This window comes from Oncorhynchus tshawytscha, linkage group LG16 (assembly GCF_018296145.1).
Source record: "Oncorhynchus tshawytscha isolate Ot180627B linkage group LG16, Otsh_v2.0, whole genome shotgun sequence".
Classification (NCBI taxonomy): domain Eukaryota; kingdom Metazoa; phylum Chordata; class Actinopteri; order Salmoniformes; family Salmonidae; genus Oncorhynchus; species Oncorhynchus tshawytscha.
In genome coordinates, this window is record NC_056444.1 from 79,660,197 (window position 1) to 79,676,895 (window position 16,699).

The 16,699-nt window shown below is 51.4% G+C and overlaps 1 protein-coding gene across 1 annotated transcript in view; it reads right to left on the minus strand.

Annotated features, from left to right (window-relative positions):
• Nucleotides 1–1,305: 1,305 nt before the first annotated feature.
• Nucleotides 1,306–16,699, minus strand: part of LOC112215252 (probable glutamate receptor) — a 28,690-nt gene continuing 13,296 nt past the window's right edge. The window contains exons 7-10 of the mRNA XM_042299728.1: nt 15,810–16,027; nt 10,983–11,202; nt 8,651–8,898; nt 1,306–1,891 (exon numbers count right to left, since the gene is read on the minus strand). Of these exons, the coding sequence (XP_042155662.1) occupies nt 1,793–1,891; nt 8,651–8,898; nt 10,983–11,202; nt 15,810–16,027 (785 nt within the window). The 3' untranslated portion in view covers nt 1,306–1,792. The remainder of the gene's footprint in view (nt 1,892–8,650; nt 8,899–10,982; nt 11,203–15,809; nt 16,028–16,699) is intronic.

A 16,699-nucleotide genomic window follows, 5' to 3' on the forward strand; every position in this document is an offset into this window, starting at 1 on the left:
AACTGCGCCGTTTGGAAACACAGTTTTTGCTCTCCTTCGTCTGACTTCTCTGCCGCCAGTATGCAGCCCTTACACAGGCCTAGTGTTACGTTCCCCAGATTATGTGTTGTAGTTTGTGTATTTACATGTGTTTATTTCAGGAAATGGCTTCCCGAAATCCCTCAAGCAGCTGATTGGTCGACTCCATGGCTAATTGGAGAGCTGGCCCCGCCCCCTCAAGACGCAGCTGTCTCCAATTACCCATTCCTTCAGAAGCTATATAAAAGCCAGTGTTCTGTTCAGGAGGGAGATCTTTTTGGAGGTAGAGATTTTGCTGGAGGTAGGGATTGCTGAGATTGATTGTGATAGAGGTTGATTTTGCTGGAAAGTGGTATGTTCTGTGAGTTTGTTGCTCAGATAGAGCTTATTTGACATCCTTTTGTTTCTTAGTTTGTTTGAAATTGTTTAATATTCTGTTTCATTTGTTCCCAGGGGGAAGGGGAAGGCACCTAGGGAGTGCTTAGGCAAGAGGCCCGCGGGCATACATATACCCGTAGCATATTCGCTGTCTAGACACACTAGGTAAGACCTGGGCGGACCACCCCTTGTATTTTGGTTAGGGCACCAGGTGGTGCTAAATTAGGTAAGTAGTGGGTAGGCAGGTAAAATAGGAGAGGGGGGGGCTTTGAGATTTACTTTCTTTGCTTTGGTTCCGTCCAGCCCCTTTTCCCCATATTACCGTGTAAAGGAATAAAGTCCTTGTAAACGGTACCACATTCTGCCTGTTGTCATTCTTACTTGCACCTACAGTCCATACCTTTTTCGCTTCACAGAGAGTTTAGTTGTAGCAGGGTGTTGCGTTCCCTCTTCATAGAGGCGTGCGTAACACCTAGCAGAGAATGTCGAATAAGACATGGCACAGATAACACATTTGGCAAAGAGATTTATTTATAGACTAATACACTTGAAACAAATAGCCAAACGGAAAACTGCAGACATTACCAGTGCCTCCACCGCAAAAAATAAATAAAATGAAATGCAGCGTAAGCAACGTGATCAGAAAATTCCAACTAGCAAGCAAGTCGAAGAATTGAGTTCGTGCAGGTTCACGTGAAAGTGGGGAATTCTGGCAGGGGCGAGTTTTTGGGCACAACACTGCGTCCCTCGAAGGAGAAAAAAAAACGTTATGAAACCTACAGTGCATGTTAATTCCTCCTTCCCAGAAGCAACATAGAAGAAATGTATCATTTTGTCTTTGCTTTCTATCCATCCAAATAGTTTGAGAGAGGTTAGGCGTGAAATCATGTGACAACCAACATCTTAAAATCATGTCTAGGGATTTATTTGGTAGACAGTTAAACATTACACAGAACAGTTAATGAAACAACTTAAAAGCCAATCAGATGTGATTTAGTACAACATTTTGGCAGTACAAAAAAAACCTGTTCATATCAACAACAAATAGGCCTACAATGACATTCATCTGGAGGTTCATTGAACAGCCTGTATCAACTTGTTAGTTCATTTCTGCTATGGACCATGTCGTCTGAGGACAGGAAATGCTATTGTTGCTGTTTTCTATAATACCTTTTCAGAGTGGAATCTATAGTAGAATATACTCTAACAAGCCATTGTATTTACACGTGGGGAACTTGGTAGCTGTGTGGTACGTTATGAAACAGAACATATTGCTGTAGATACACTGTGATAGGGAAGATACTGCTGCTCTCAAGGACAGGGACAGATTTACACAGTCTTATTTGCATATCCAACTCTATGGTGGTGTTAGGAACCAGCCAGTGAAACGTATCCTTTACGCTTTGCTCTTCTCTGACGTCTCTGTGCCTGCGTTTGCCCCACGCGATCCGAAGCGCTGACTCAGTTCTGCCAACAACACTGAGCAGCAGGATTTCTGTGGGGAGAAGAGTGGAGAGAGGAGAGGGGAGAGGAAAGAGGGGAGAGGAAAGAGGGGAGAGGAAAGAGATGGGAGAGGAAAGAGGGGAGAGGGGAGGGAGAGAATGGGAGAGGAGAGAGATGGGAGAGGAATGGGAGGAGAGAGGAGAGATGGGAGGGGAGAGGAAAGAGAGAGGAAAGAGGGAGGGAAAGAGGAGAGATGGGAGGGGAGAGGAAAGAGGGAGGAGGAAGAGAGGGGAGAGATGAGAGGGGAGAGGAGGGAAAGAGAGGAAGAGGGAGGGGAGAGGAAAGAGAGAGATGGGAGGGGAGAGGAAAGAGAGGAGAGAGGGGAGGGGAGAGGGAGAGAGGGAGGGAGAGGAGAGAAAGAGGGGAGGGGAGAGGAAAGAGGGAGAGAGGGAGGGGAGAGGAAAGAGGGGAGAGGGGAGGGGAGGGAAAGAGGGGAGAGATGGGAGAGAGGAAAGAGGGGAGAGGAAAGGGGGAGGGAAAGAGGGGAGAGATGGGAGGGGAGAGGAAAGAGGGGAGAGGGGAGGGGAGGGAAAGAGGGGAGAGATGGGAGGGGAGGAAAGAGAAAGAGATGGGAGGGGAGAGGAAAGAGGGAGAGATGGGAGAGGAAAGAGATGGGAGGGGGAGAGGAAAGAGGGGAGAGATGGGAGGGGAGAGGAAAGAGGGGAGAGAGATGGGAGGGGAGAGGAAAGAGGGGAGAGATGGGAGGGGAGGGAAGAGGGGAGAGATGGGAGGAGAGATGGGAGGGGGGGAGGGGAGAGAGATGGGAGGGGAGGGGAGAGGAAAGAGAGGAGAGATGGGAGGGGAGAGGAAAGAGAGGAGAGATGGGAGGGGAGAGGAAAGAGAGGAGAGATGGGAGGGGAGAGGAAAGAGAGGGGAGAGATGGGAGGGAGGGGAGAGGAAAGAGAGGAGAGATGGGAGGAGAGATGGGAGAGGGGAGAGGAAAGAGAGGAGAGGAAAGAGGAGAGAGGGAGAGAGGGGGGAGGGGAAAGAGAGGAGAGATGGGAGGGGAGAGGAAAGAGAGGAGAGATGGGAGGGGAGAGGAAAGAGAGGAGAGATGGGAGGGGAGAGGAAAGAGAGGAGAGATGGGAGGGGAGAGGAAAGAGAGGAGAGATGGGAGGGGAGAGAGAGGAAAGAGAGGAGAGATGGGAGGGGAGAGGAAAGAGGAGAGATGGGAGGGGAGATGGGAGGGGAGAGGAAAGAGGGGAGAGATGGGAGGGGAGAGGAAAGAGGGGAGAGGAAAGAGAGGGAGAGGAAAGAGGGGAGAGAGGGAGGGGAGAGGAAAGAGGGAGAGGGGAGGAGAGAGGGAGGGGGAGAGGAAAGAGGGAGAGATGGGAGGGAAAGAGGGAGAGATGGGAGGGGAGGGAAAGAGGAGAGATGGGAGGGGAGAGGAAAGAGGAGAGATGGGAGGGGAGAGGAAAGAGAGGAGAGATGGGAGGGGAGAGGAAAGAGAGGAGAGATGGGAGGGGAGAGGAAAGAGAGGAGAGATGGGAGGGGAGAGATGGGAGGGGAGAGGAAAGAGGGGAGAGGAAAGAGAGGAGAGATGGGAGGGGAGAGGAAAGAGGGGAGAGATGGGAGGGGAGAGAAAGAGGGGAGAGATGGGAGGGGAGAGGAAAGAGGGGAGAGATGGGAGGGGAGAGGAAAGAGGGGAGAGATGGGAGGGGAGAGGAAAGAGGGGAGAGATGGGAGGGGAGAGGAAAGAGGGGAGAGATGGGAGGGGAGAGGAAAGAGGGGAGAGATGGGAGGGGAGAGGAAAGAGGGGAGAGATGGGAGGGGAGAGTAAAGAGGGGAGAGATGGGAGGGGATAGAAAGAGGGGAGAGATGGGAGGGGAGAGGAAAGAGGGGAGAGATGGGAGGGGAGAGGAAAGAGGGGAGGGGAGATGGGAGAGGGGAGAGGAAAGAGAGGAGAGATGGGAGGGGGAGAGAAAGAGGAGGGGGAGAGGAAAGAGAGGAGAGGGGAGAGGAAAGAGAGGAGAGAGGGGAGAGGAAAGAGGGGAGAGAGGGAGAGGAAAGAGAGGAGAGGGGAGAGAGAAAGAGGGAGAGATGGGAGGGGAGAGGAAAGAGGGAGAGATGGGAGGGGAGAGGAAAGAGGAGAGATGGGAGGGGAGAGGAAAGAGGGAGAGATGGGAGGGGAGAGGAAAGAGAGGAGAGATGGGAGGGAGAGGAAAGAGAGGAGAGATGGCAGGGGAGAAAGAGGAGATGGGAGAGGAAAGAGGGAGAGATGGGAGAGGAAAGAGGGAGAGATGGGAGGGGAGAGGAAAGAGGGGAGAGATGGGAGGGGAGAGGAAAGAGGAGAGATGGGAGGGGAGAGGAAAGAGGGGAGAGATGGGAGGAGAGGAAAGAGGGGAGAGATGGGAGGGGAGAGGAAAGAGGGGAGAGATGGGAGGGGAGGAAAGAGGGGAGAGATGGGAGGGGAGAGGAAAGAGGAGAGATGGGAGGGGGAGGGGAAGGAGAGGGGAGAGATGGGAGGGGAGAGGAAAGAGAGGAGAGATGGGAGGGGAGAGGAAAGAGAGGAGAGATGGGAGGGGAGAGGAAAGAGAGGAGAGATGGGAGGGGAGAGGAAAGAGAGGAGATGGGAGGGGAGAGGAAAGAGGGGAGAGGAAAGAGGGGAGAGATGGGAGGGGAGAGGAAAGAGGGGAGAGATGGGAGGGGGAGGGGGAGGAGAGAGGGAGAGGGGAGAGGAAAGAGAGGAGAGATGGGAGGGGAGAGGAAAGAGAGGAGAGATGGGAGGGGAGAGGAAAGAGGGAGAGATGGGAGGGGAGAGGAAAGAGGGGAGAGATGGGAGGGGGAGGGGGAGGAGAGATGGGAGGGGGGAGGGGAGAGGAAAGAGAGGAGAGATGGGAGGGGAGAGGAAAGAGAGGAGAGATGGGAGGGGAGAGGAAAGAGGGGAGAGATGGGAGGGGAGAGGAAAGAGGGGAGAGATGGGAGGAAAGAGAGGGGAGAGATGGGAGGGGAGAGGAAAGAGGGGAGAGATGGGAAGGGAGAGGAAAGAGGGAGAGATGGGAGGGGAGAGGAAAGAGGGGAGAGATGGGAGGGGAGTAAGGAGGGGATAGTAAAGAGGGGAGAGATGGGAGGGGAGAGTAAAGAGGAAAGAGGGGAGAGATGGGAGGGGAGAGGAAAGAGCGAGGGGAGGGGAGATGGGAGGGGAGAGGAAAGAGAGGGAGAGGGAGGGGAGAGGAAAGGGAGGGAGAGATGGGAGGGGAGAGGAAGGAGGGGAGAGATGGGAGGGGAGAGGGGAGGGGAGATGGGAGGGGAGAGGAGGAGAGGGAGAGATGGGAGGGGAGAAAGGGAGGAGAGATGGGAGGGGAGAGGAAAGGAGGGGAGAGAAAGGGAGGGGAGAGGAAAGGGAGGGAGAGTAAAGGGAGGGGGAGAGGAAAGGGAGGTAGAAAGAGGGAGGATGAGAGGGGAGAGGAAAGAGATGGGAGGGAAAGGAGAGGGAGAGATGGGAGGGGAGAGGAAAGAGAGGAAAGAGAGGAGAGAGGAAAGAGGGAGAGATGGGAGGGGAGAGGAAAGAGGGGAGGGGAGAGGAAAGAGGGGAGAGATGAGAGGGGAGAGGAGAGGAAAGAGAGGAGAGATGGGAGGGGAGAGGAAAGAGAGGAGAGATGGGAGGGGAGAGGAAAGAGAGGAGAGATGGGAGGGGAGAGGAAAGGGAGGGGAGAGGAGAGATGGGAGGGGAGGGGAGAGGAAAGAGAGGAGAGATGGGAGGGGAGAGGAAAGAGGGGAGAGATGGGAGGGGAGAGGAAAGAGGGGAGAGATGGGAGGGGAGAGGAAAGAGGGGAGAGATGGGAGGGGATAGCGGAAAGAGGGGAGAGATGGGGAGGGGAGAGCGGAAAGAGGGGAGAGATGGGAGGGAGGGAAAGAGGGGAGAGATGGGAGGGGATAAAAGAGAGGAGAGATGGGAGGGGAGAGGAAAGAGAGGGAGAGGGAGGAGAGGGAAGAGATGGGAGGGGAGAGGAAAGAGGGGAGAGATGGGAGGGGAGAGGAAAGAGGGGAGAGATGGGAGGGGAGCGGAAAGAGGGGAGAGATGGGAGGGAGGGGAAAGAGGGGAGAGAGGGAGGAGATGGGAGGGGGAGGGGGGAGGAGAAAGATGGGGAGGAGGGGGAGGGGAGAGGAAAGAGGGAGAGATGGGAGGGGAGAGGAAAGAGAGGAGAGATGGGAGGGGAGAGGAAAGAGAGGAGAGAGGGAAGGGGGGTGAGAGGAAAGAGAGGGGAGGGGAGAGGAAAGAGAGGAGAGGGGAGAGGAAAGAGAGGAGAGGGGGGAGAGGAAAGAGAGGAGGGGAGAGGAAAGAGAGGAGAGGAAAGAGAGGATTTTTAGGAGAGAGGGAGAGAGGAAAGAGAGGGGAGAGGGGAGGGGAAAGAGAGGAGAGATGGGAGGGGAGAGGAAAGAGGGAGAGATGGGAGGGGAGAGGAAAGAGAGGAGAGATGGGAGGGGAGAGGAAAGAGAGGAGAGATGGGAGGGGAGGGAACCCCAGGAAAGAGAGAGATGGGAAGAGGCAAGAGGAGAGATGGGAGGGGAGAGGAAAGAGAGGGAGAGGAAAGAGGGAGAGGAAAGAGGGGAGAGATGGGAGGGGAGCGGAAAGAGGAGAGATGGGAGGAGAGATGGGAGGGGAGAGGAAAGAGAGGAGAGATGGGAGGGGAGAGGAAAGAGGAGAGATGGGAGGGAGAGGGAGGAAGATGGGAGGAGAGGAAAGAGAGGAGATGGGAGGGGAGGCCCAGACCCCAGATGGGAGGGGAGAGGAAAGAGAGGAGAGATGGGAGGGGAGAGGAAAGAGGGAGAGATGGGAGGGGAGAGATGGGAGGGGAGAGGAAAGAGGGAGAGGAGAGGGGAGGATGGGAGGGGAGCGGAAAGAGGGAGAGATGGGAAGGAGACTAAAGAGGGGAGAGATGGGAGGGGAGAGGAAAGAGGGGAGAGATGGGAGGGGAGAGAAAGAGGGAGAGATGGGAGGGAGAGGAAAGAGGGGAGGAGGGAGGGGAGAGGAAAGAGGGGAGAGATGGGAGGGGAGAGGAAAGAGGGGACAGATGGGAGGGGAGAGGAAAGGGGAGAGATGGGAGGGGAGAGGAAGAGGGGAGAGATGGGAGGGGATAGTAAAGAGGGGAGAGATGGGAGGGGAGAGTAAAGAGGGAGGAAAGAGGGGAGGATGGGAGGGGAGAGAAAGAGACGGGGAGGGGAGGTAAAGAGGAGAGGGGAGAGGAAAGAGGAGGGGGAGGGAAGAGAGGGGAGAGAAAGAGGAGAGGAGGGTGGAGGGAGAGGGAGAGGAAAGGGGAGGAGGGTGAGGGAAAGAGAGAGAGGGACAGGGAAGGAGGGAGGGGAGAGGAAAGAGAGGGAGAGATGGGAGGGGAGAGGAAAGAGAGGAGAGAGGGAGGAGGGTGGGAAGAGGAGAGATGGGAGGGGAGAGGAAAGAGAGGGAGATGGGAGGGGAGAGGAAAGACAGGGAGGAGGGTGGGAAAGAGAGAGAGATGGCAGGGAGGAGGAAAGAGGGAGAGAGGGAGAGGAAAGAGAGGAGAGATGGGAGAGGAAAGAGAGGAGAGATGGGAGGGGAGAGGAAAGAGAGGAGAGAGGGAGGGGAGGGAAAGGGAGAGAGGGAGGGGAGGGGAGGGGAGGGATGGGAGGGAGAGGAAAGGGAGGAGGGTGGGAGGGGAGAGAAAGAGGGGAGAGATGGGAGGAGGGAAAGGGGGAGAGATGGGAGGGGGACAGGGGGAGGGGGAGGGTGGGAGGGGGAGGGAGAGGAAAGAGAGGAGGATGGGAGGGGAGAGAAAGAGAGGAGGATGGGAGGGGAGAGAAAGGAGGAGAGATGGGAGGGAGAGGAAAGAGAGGAGGATGGGAGGGGAGAGGAAAGAGGGGAGAGGAAAGAGGGAGAGATGGGAGGAGCGGTGGGGGAGAGAGGGAGGGGGAGGGGGGAGGAGAGATGGGAGGGGGGGGGGAGAGGAAAGAGAGGAGAGATGGGAGGGAGGAAAGAGAGGAGAGATGGGAGGGGAGAGGAAAGAGGGAGAGATGGGAGGAGGGAGAGGAAAGAGGGAGAGATGGGAGGAGCGGAAAGAGGGGAGAGATGGGAGGGGAGAGGAGGGAGATGGGAAGGGAGAGTAAAGAGGGAGAGATGGGAGGGGAGAGAAAGAGGGGAGAGAGGGAGGGGATAGTAAGGAGGGGATAGTAAAGAGGGGAGAGAGGGAGGAGAGAGAAAGAGACAGGAAAGAGGGGAGAGATGGGAGGGGAGAGGGAGGGAGGGAGAGGAGCGAGAGGGGAGAGGAAAGGAGGGGAGAGGAAAGAGAGGGAGAGGAAAGGGAGGGGAGAGTAAAGGGAGGGGAGAGTAAAGGGAGGGGAGAGTAAAGGGAGGGGAGAGTAAAGAGGGGAGAGTAAAGGGAGGGGAGAGTAAAGAGGAGAGGGAGAGATGGGAGGGGAGAGAGGGAGGGAGAGTAAAGGGTGGGAGAGAGTAAAGGGAGGGGAGAGTAAAGGGAGGGGGAGGGAGAGGAAAGGAGGTAGAAAGAGGGGAGAGATGAGAGGGGGAGAGGAAAGAGGGGAGGGAGGGGAGAGGAAAGAGGGGAGAGATGGGAGGGGAGAGTAAAGGGAGGGGTGAGTAAAGGGAGGAGATAGAGGTGAGAAGGGAGAGGAGGATAGGAGAGGAGAGGAAAAAGAGGAATTGTTGGAGGAAAATTATTGTATAGGCTTTCAATATTCATGCGTAGATTTGAAAATCGCAATAAACAGATGGTATTTTTTAAAGGTCCATTCTTTATCCGCTCCTCATGTCCCCTTTTACCTTCTGGTCCTTGGCTTGACTGCGGGCCTTGGAGGCAAGCTCCAGGATGGCCATGAGGAGTCCCAGGCCCAACCCCAGGGCCAGGAGAAGGAAGAGACCCCTCAGGAGGTGGGGCTGGAGGGCATGTGGGGCTTGGCCCCCCTCTGGCAAGCAGCTGCTGGCCCACCACTTACTCTGCAGGAAGGCCAACTCCCCAGATTCACTCAGTTGCAGTATGGCCACTGTTATGTTCTTCATCATTGGAAAGCCTGACAGGAGAGAGAGGGATGGAGGAGGGAGAGAGGGATCGAGGAGGAGCGAGAGAGAGGGACGGAGGATGGAAGAGAGACGGAAGGGGAGGAGGGAGGGACAGAGACGGAAGGGGAGGAGGGTGTGAGGGGAGGGAGAGAGACGGAAGGGGAGGAGAGAGACGGAAGGGGAGGAGGGTGTGTGGAGGGAAGAGAAACGGAAGGGGAGGAGGGAGAGACGGGGAGGAGGTTGAGGGAGAGAGACGGGGAGGAGGGTGAGGGAGAGAGAGAGACGGGGAGGAGGGTGTGAGGGAGAGAGAGAGACAGGGAGGAGGGTGTGAGGGAGAGAGAGAGACAGGGAGGAGGGTGTGAGGGAGAGAGAGAGACAGGGAGGAGGGTGGGAGGGAGAGAGAGACAGGGAGGAGGGTGGGAGGGAGAGAGAGACAGGGAGGAGGGTGGGAGAGAGAGAGCGACAGGGAGGAGGGTGGGAGAGAGAGAGGGACAGGGAGGAGGGTGGGAGAGAGAGAGACAGGGAGGAGGGTGGGAGAGAGAGAGACAGGGAGGAGGGTGGGAGAGAGCGAGACAGGGAGGAGGGTGGGAGAGAGAGAGACAGGGAGGAGGGTGGGAGAGAGAGAGACAGGGAGGAGGGTGAGGAGAGAGAGACAGGGAGGAGGGTGGGAGAGAGAGACAGGGAGGAGGGTGGGAGGAGAGAGACAGGGAGGAGGGTGGGAGAGAGAGAGACAGGGAGGAGGGTGGGAGGGAGAGAGACAGGGAGGAGGGTGGGAGGGAGAGAGACGGAGGAGGGTGGGAGAGAGAGAGACAGGGAGGAGGGTGGGAGGGAGAGGGAGACAGGTGGGAGGGGAGAGAGACAGGGAGGAGGGTGGGAGGGAGAGAGGGAGGAGGGTGGGAGGGAGAGAGGGAGGAGGGTGGGAGGGAGAGAGAGACAGGGAGGAGGGAGGGAGAGAGAGACATGGAGGAGGGAGAGAGAGACAGGGAGGAGGGAGAGAGAGACAGGGAGGAGGGAGAGAGAGACAGGGAGGAGGGAGAGAGAGAGACAGGGAGGAGGGAGAGAGAGACAGGGAGGAGGGAGAGAGAGAGAGACCTAGGGAGAGAGAGACAGGGAGGAGGGAGAGAGAGACAGGGAGGAGGGTGGGAGGGAGAGAGGGAGAGAGACAGGGAGGAGGGTGGGAGGAAGAGAGAGACAGGGAGGAGGGTGGGAGGGAGAGAGAGACAGGGAGGAGGGTGGGAGGGAGAGAGAGACAGGGAGGAGGGTGGGAGAGAGAGAGGAGGGGTGGGAGAGAGAGGACAGGGAGGAGGGTGGGAGAGAGGCTCACCTAGGGGTAGGGTGGGAGAGACCTAGGGGTACCGTGGGCTCGGGAGGGTGGGCTCACCTAGGGGTACCGTGACTCGGCTGCTAGGAGGGTGGGAGAGAGGGGCTCAGGGGTAGGGTGGGAGACCTAGGGGTAGGGAGACCTAGGGGACTGGGAGACCTAGGGGTACCGGGAGGCTGCTAGGGTCACCTAGGGAGAGCAAGGAGTTAGTGTGTGAGTATTTTATGTGTGAGAGAAGGGGGTCAGTGTGTGTAAGTGTGTGTGTATCAAGTAATGAACCACACATCAAATACTTCAGATACTCACCTAGGGGTACCGTGGGCCCGGCTGCTAGCCGCTCACCTAGGGGTACCGTGGGCCCGGCTGCTAGGGGCTCACCTAGGGGTACCGTGGGCTCGGCTGCTAGTGGCTCACCTAGGGGAACCGTGGACTCGGCTGCTAGGGGCTCACCTAGGGGTACCGTGGGCTCGGCTGCTAGTCGCTCACCTAGGGGTACCGTGGACTCGGCTGCTAGGGGCTCACCTAGGGGTACCGTGGACTCGGCTGCTAGGGGCTCACCTAGGGGTACCGTGGACTCGGCTGCTAGGGGCTCACCTAGGGGTACCGTGGGCCCGGCTGCTAGTCGCTCACCTAGGGGTACCGTGGACTCGGCTGCTAGGGGCTCACCTAGGGGTACCGTGGACTCGGCTGCTAGGGGCTCACCTAGGGGTACCGTGGACTCGGCTGCTAGGGGCTCACCTAGGGGTACCGTGGACTCGGCTGCTAGGGGCTCACCTAGGGGTGCTGCAATGCTGTACCCTCTCATGGCGATGAGTTCGCTGCTGCGGATCAGGTTGCAGTAGCGAGCCACAGCCAGGTCCAGAGATGCTGCCTCTCCAATAAAGGCGTAGTTGCCTTCCTGGGTGCGTCGATTGCCCTCTTCCACTGAAGCCACGCAACTCTTCTTCCTCTCCATATGCTGGTAGATGCGTCGGTAGGTGGGGTTTTTGGAGTTCTGGAAATGTGTGCGAAATGAGAACCGTAGAAATGCAAAATTGATACAACTGTTGTTGTTGAGACATAAGCTGTTCCAGTTCTACTCTTTCATCCAGAAATCCACCATGGAAGGGAATGTACAGAAATATGAACAGGTACCGATAAGAAAATACATTTATTGACTTCCATTATGGAGCCAGATACCTGCCAAAAGGTTGAACGTATGTATCATTAGGATCGTAAGAAAATCCAATGCTTTAAACATGAAACGTAAACTTGAAACGTAAACATGAAACAGATCTGGAAACGTACATACCCTATGTTATGACTATGAATTAACATTTACACATTCAATTCTTACTTTACGTCTCCCTTTACTTGGTTACAAATCTTTTTTATGCGTACAAACATGTGGCATCTGCAAAGGACATGAACCGAACGTAGCTAGTCGAAGTTAGCTAGTCAATCAACCAACTAAAGGACATGAACCGAATGTAGCCAGTCGAAGTTAGCTAGTCAATCAACCAACTAAAGGACATGAACCGAATGTAGCCAGTCGAAGTTAGCTAGTCAATCAACCAACTAAAGGACATGAACCGAATGTAGCTAGTCGAAGTTAGCTAGTCAATCAACCAACTAAAGGACATGAACCGAATGTAGCCAGTCGAAGTTAGCTAGTCAATCAACCAACTAAAGGACATGAACCGAATGTAGCTAGTCAACCAACTAAAGGACATGAACCGAAAGTTAGCTAGTCAATCAACCAACTAAAGGACATGAACCGAATGTAGCTAGTCAAAGTTAGCTAGTCAATCAACCAACTAAAGGACATGAACCGAATGTAGCTAGTCAAAGTTAGCTAGTCAATCAACCAACTAAAGGACATGAACCGAATGTAGCTAGTCAAAGTTAGCTAGTCAATCAACCAACTAAAGGACATGAACCGAATGTAGCTAGTCAAAGTTAGCTAGTCAATCAACCAACTAAAGGACATTAACTGAATGTAGCCAGTCAAAGTTAGCTAGACAATTAATCACCTCTAGTCCAGATGTTAGAGTTGCTTTGCAGTCTCCAGTTTCATTTCCAAAACAAAAGTCTAGAGCTTATTTTAGAACTGCATTCAATAACGATGTTATAGTAGTAGATGATGTAGTATAGGCTTGGGCCTTCAGCAAATTACTTGTGTGAAAATGATAGACACAAAAGAGTGTAGAATATCCGACTGAGCTGCAAAATAGAAAGTAAATATGATTTAGGCCTATTCCGCAATCTAAATATGCCATGCTGCTTGCGTTATTTAATGGCCATATAATTGCATAATTTATTTTTATAGCCGCGTTGGGCTACTGTGGTGATCATGTAACCTAATGAATCACACTTTTTCCAGTATTTTGGAGAACGGACTGTAGGTCTTATATTAGGCCGTTTGACTGTTGTATTTGTGAATTCCACTCTGTATGTAGACTTGTTATATCCATTTGCGCTGCACAATCCCATCATGCAGAGGCTATATCCATATCAATAAATGAGACAAAACAATATATTGATTAAGTCTTGGCTATAACCTGTCCTGAGTGAAATAGCCAAGGGGTCCCAAATGGTCAAGACTATCTACAGTCTATTCTTATTGCCAGATCTGTTTTCCCTTAATCAGCCACTGCATGGGCTTCTTCAACTATTTAGTTTAACATGTATTTAGAGGCTTGTGAGATAGGGTCTCTTTTTAAGGGGAGCCCTATAATACAAACTGTTATTAAACACAATTATTCCACAAGACACCATTACCCCCCTACATGATAGCCTATATTGCAATCCCTACGAGCTGAAGGCCTACTGACTTAACGAAGGATGACATACTGACTGACTGACTGAACAATGATGACATACTGACTGACTGACTGAACAATGATGACATACTGACTGACTGACTGACTGAACAATGATGACATACTGACTGACTGACTGACTGACTGAACAATGATGACATACTGACTGACTGAACAATGATGACATACTGACTGACTGAACGATGATGACATACTGACTGACTGAACGATGATGACATACTGACTGACTGAACGATGATGACATACTGACTGACTGAACGATGATGACATACTGACTGACTGAACGATGATGACATACTGACTGACTGAACGATGATGACATACTGACTGACTGAACGATGATGACATACTGACTGACTGAACGATGATGACATACTGACTGACTGAACGATGATGACATACTGACTGACTGAACGATGATGACATACTGACTGACTGAACGATGATGACATACTGACTGACTGAACGATGATGACATACTGACTGACTGAACGATGATGACATACTGACTGACTGAACGATGATGACATAATGACTGACTGAACGATGATGACATACTGACTGACTGAACGATGATGACATACTGACTGACTGAACGATGATGACATACTGACTGACTGAACGATGATGACATACTGACTGACTGAACGATGATGACATACTGACTGACTGAACGATGATGACATACTGACTGACTGAACGATGATGACATACTGACTGACTGAACGATGATGACATACTGACTGACTGAACGATGATGACATACTGACTGACTGAACGATGATGACATACTGACTGACTGAACGATGATGACATACTGACTGACTGAACAATGATGACATACTGACTGAATGGATGACATACTGAGTGACTGAACGAAGGATGAATTAGATGTTCAAATATGTTGGAATGAGGAGTTGCACGCATCATGCATGCTCTGCACTTTATTTGTCTAGAAGGCAAATAGTCCTACATTAAAGGGTATAATGACTATGACTGCATGCCTCCAGAAGGGCATCTTCTGAGGCTGAGGGGTGCTTTCACGAAGATGCATGGTGCTGTGGTGCTGCATGGAGATCACAAGCTCTTCAACTGGGCAGCAGTGTCGTGATGAAGGGAAGAGCCTACACGGAGACTACCTAAGACCACTGCAACAGTTTTTGTAAAGTGTGGGAATAAGCTTATGCCAGACTCAGCCTACGTTTAACCTCTCCCTTGTTCATTTCAAAGTTCATATGTTCATGACCCGATTCATATAAACCATGTCAAATTATTTTAAATTCATATTAACCCCTCCTACAGAATATGCTTTGGCAAGATTTAGACTGATGACAAAAATATCAAAATATTCTATAAGAAAATATTTTGAGTGTCAAAACTCACGTGGTCACACATAATTCTTATATTCACCAGACAGCTATTATTCCTGGTAGATACTAGTGGTTATGCTTCATTATTCCTGGTAGATACTAGGTTATGCTTCATTATTCCTGGTAGATACTAGTGGTTATGCTTCATTATTCCTGGTAGATACTAGTGGTTATGCTTCATTATTCCTGGTAGATACTAGTGGTTATGCTTCATTATTCCTGGTAGATACTAGTGGTTATGCTTCATTATTCCTGGTAGATACTAGTGGTTATGATTCATTATTCCTGGTAGATACTAGTGGTTATGATTCATTATTCCTGGTAGATACTAGTGGTTATGATTCATTATTCCTGGTAGATACTAGTGGTTATGATTTATTATTCCTGGTAGATACTAGTGGTTATGATTCATTATTCCTGGTAGATACTAGTGGTTATGCTTCATTATTCCTGGTAGATACTAGTGGTTATGATTCATTATTCCTGGTAGATACTAGTGGTTATGATTCATTATTCCTGGTAGATACTAGTGGTTATGATTCATTATTCCTGGTAGATACTAGTGGTTATGCTTCATTATTCCTGTTAGATACTAGTGGTTATGGTTCATTATTCCTGGTAGATACTAGTGGTTATGCTTCATTATTCCTGGTAGATAGTGGTTATGCTTCATTATTCCTGGTAGATACTAGTGGTTATGCTTCATTATTCCTGGTAGATACTAGTGGTTATGCTTCATTATTCCTGGTAGATAATACTGGTTATGCAATATTGAAATGAGTCATATGTTGATAAGGTGCATGCATGGGGATGCGCACGTCACCCAGAGACATGCCCATGCTGTAGAGATCCACCCAGCGGACTGAAACGTCACTGTTGTAGGCATAATACAGCTAGTGTTATCTAGACCTGCTCTGGCAAATAAATCTATTACATTAGCTTCCTAAATGTGAAGAAAACTCAACTGAGGAGTATTAAAGAATAGAGACTTAACTTGAAAATGTGCAGGATACCTCTTTCCGGTTTCCCTGGCTTTTTAATACCGTGTTATTCTTGTTCGGGTAGCACTCCTCATAGGCCGTTTGGGGTACGTTTTTTTTGTTGGTGGGATGACACTGCCAAAACTCTGAAAGGTATTATTGTACATCAGAATTGCTACACAAGATTTGTTCAAGCCTAAAAGTTTGGTCCATAATCACAACATGGTGTTTGTATGTTCACAGATGAAATTTCATGTTTACGTTTCACGCATGGCTTTTCTTACGATCTTAACGATACGCATGGATTTTTTTACGATCTTAACGATACGTATGTTGAACCTTTTGGCAGGTATCTGGCTCTACACTACCTTGACGTTTACTAAGGAATAAATGTGTGTGGGTTCTTATTCTTTTTAAAGCGACACATACTTTGAAGAAGTTGAACGTGGATCCCCCTTCGACTGTTCCGTAGTCGATGACGTCCTGTTTGGCCAGCTCCTCGAAGTTATTCATGGAGACATGTTTGGAATCCGAGCGTAGCATGGCGTTAAAGTTGCTGAAGTAGCAGGCCAGGAGCACTACCGCGAACACCCACCAGACGGCGCTGATAACGCGACCAGACAGGCCTTTAGGGTGTGGGCCAGCACCTGAGAATGCAAAACACGAACATACATTATATTATGTTTCATTTAATTATATGACTGAAACATAGAAATGGGACGGAAAACATATGAAACTATACTCCCTCCATTGCATTCGTCTGGACTACACTGGAAAGTGTGCAAACTTCCATGTCTTAGTTTTCTCTTAAACGGAGCAATGTAGAAAATGTTTTTTAAATAACTTAGATTACATAGATGTCTCTCGCATGTAAGCATAATAACACCTACTGTGTTGGTTAGAAGCTCAATTATTACACTTTTTCCCTTATTGTTTATCTTTTAGGTTCTATGTTATTTTCAGGGACAATAAAGAAGAAAAGGAACCAAAATCCTGGTCGAGACAATCCTTGTCTTCATAGCAGGAACATAAACCCCTGTCCAGACTGGGTAGACTGGCGGCCATGTTTAGTGGACCCACAGTAAAGCAGATTCTATGGTGTTCTAGATTCTTCTAGTCTTCATAGCAGGAACATAAACCCCTGTCCCAGACTGGGTAGACTGGCGGCCATATTTAGTGGACCCACAGTAAAGCAGATTCTATGGTGTTCTAGACTCTTCTAGTCTTCATAGCAGGAACATAAACCCCTGTCCAGACTGGGTAGACTGGCGGCCATATTTAGTGGACCCACAATAAAGCAGATTCTATGGTGTTCTAGA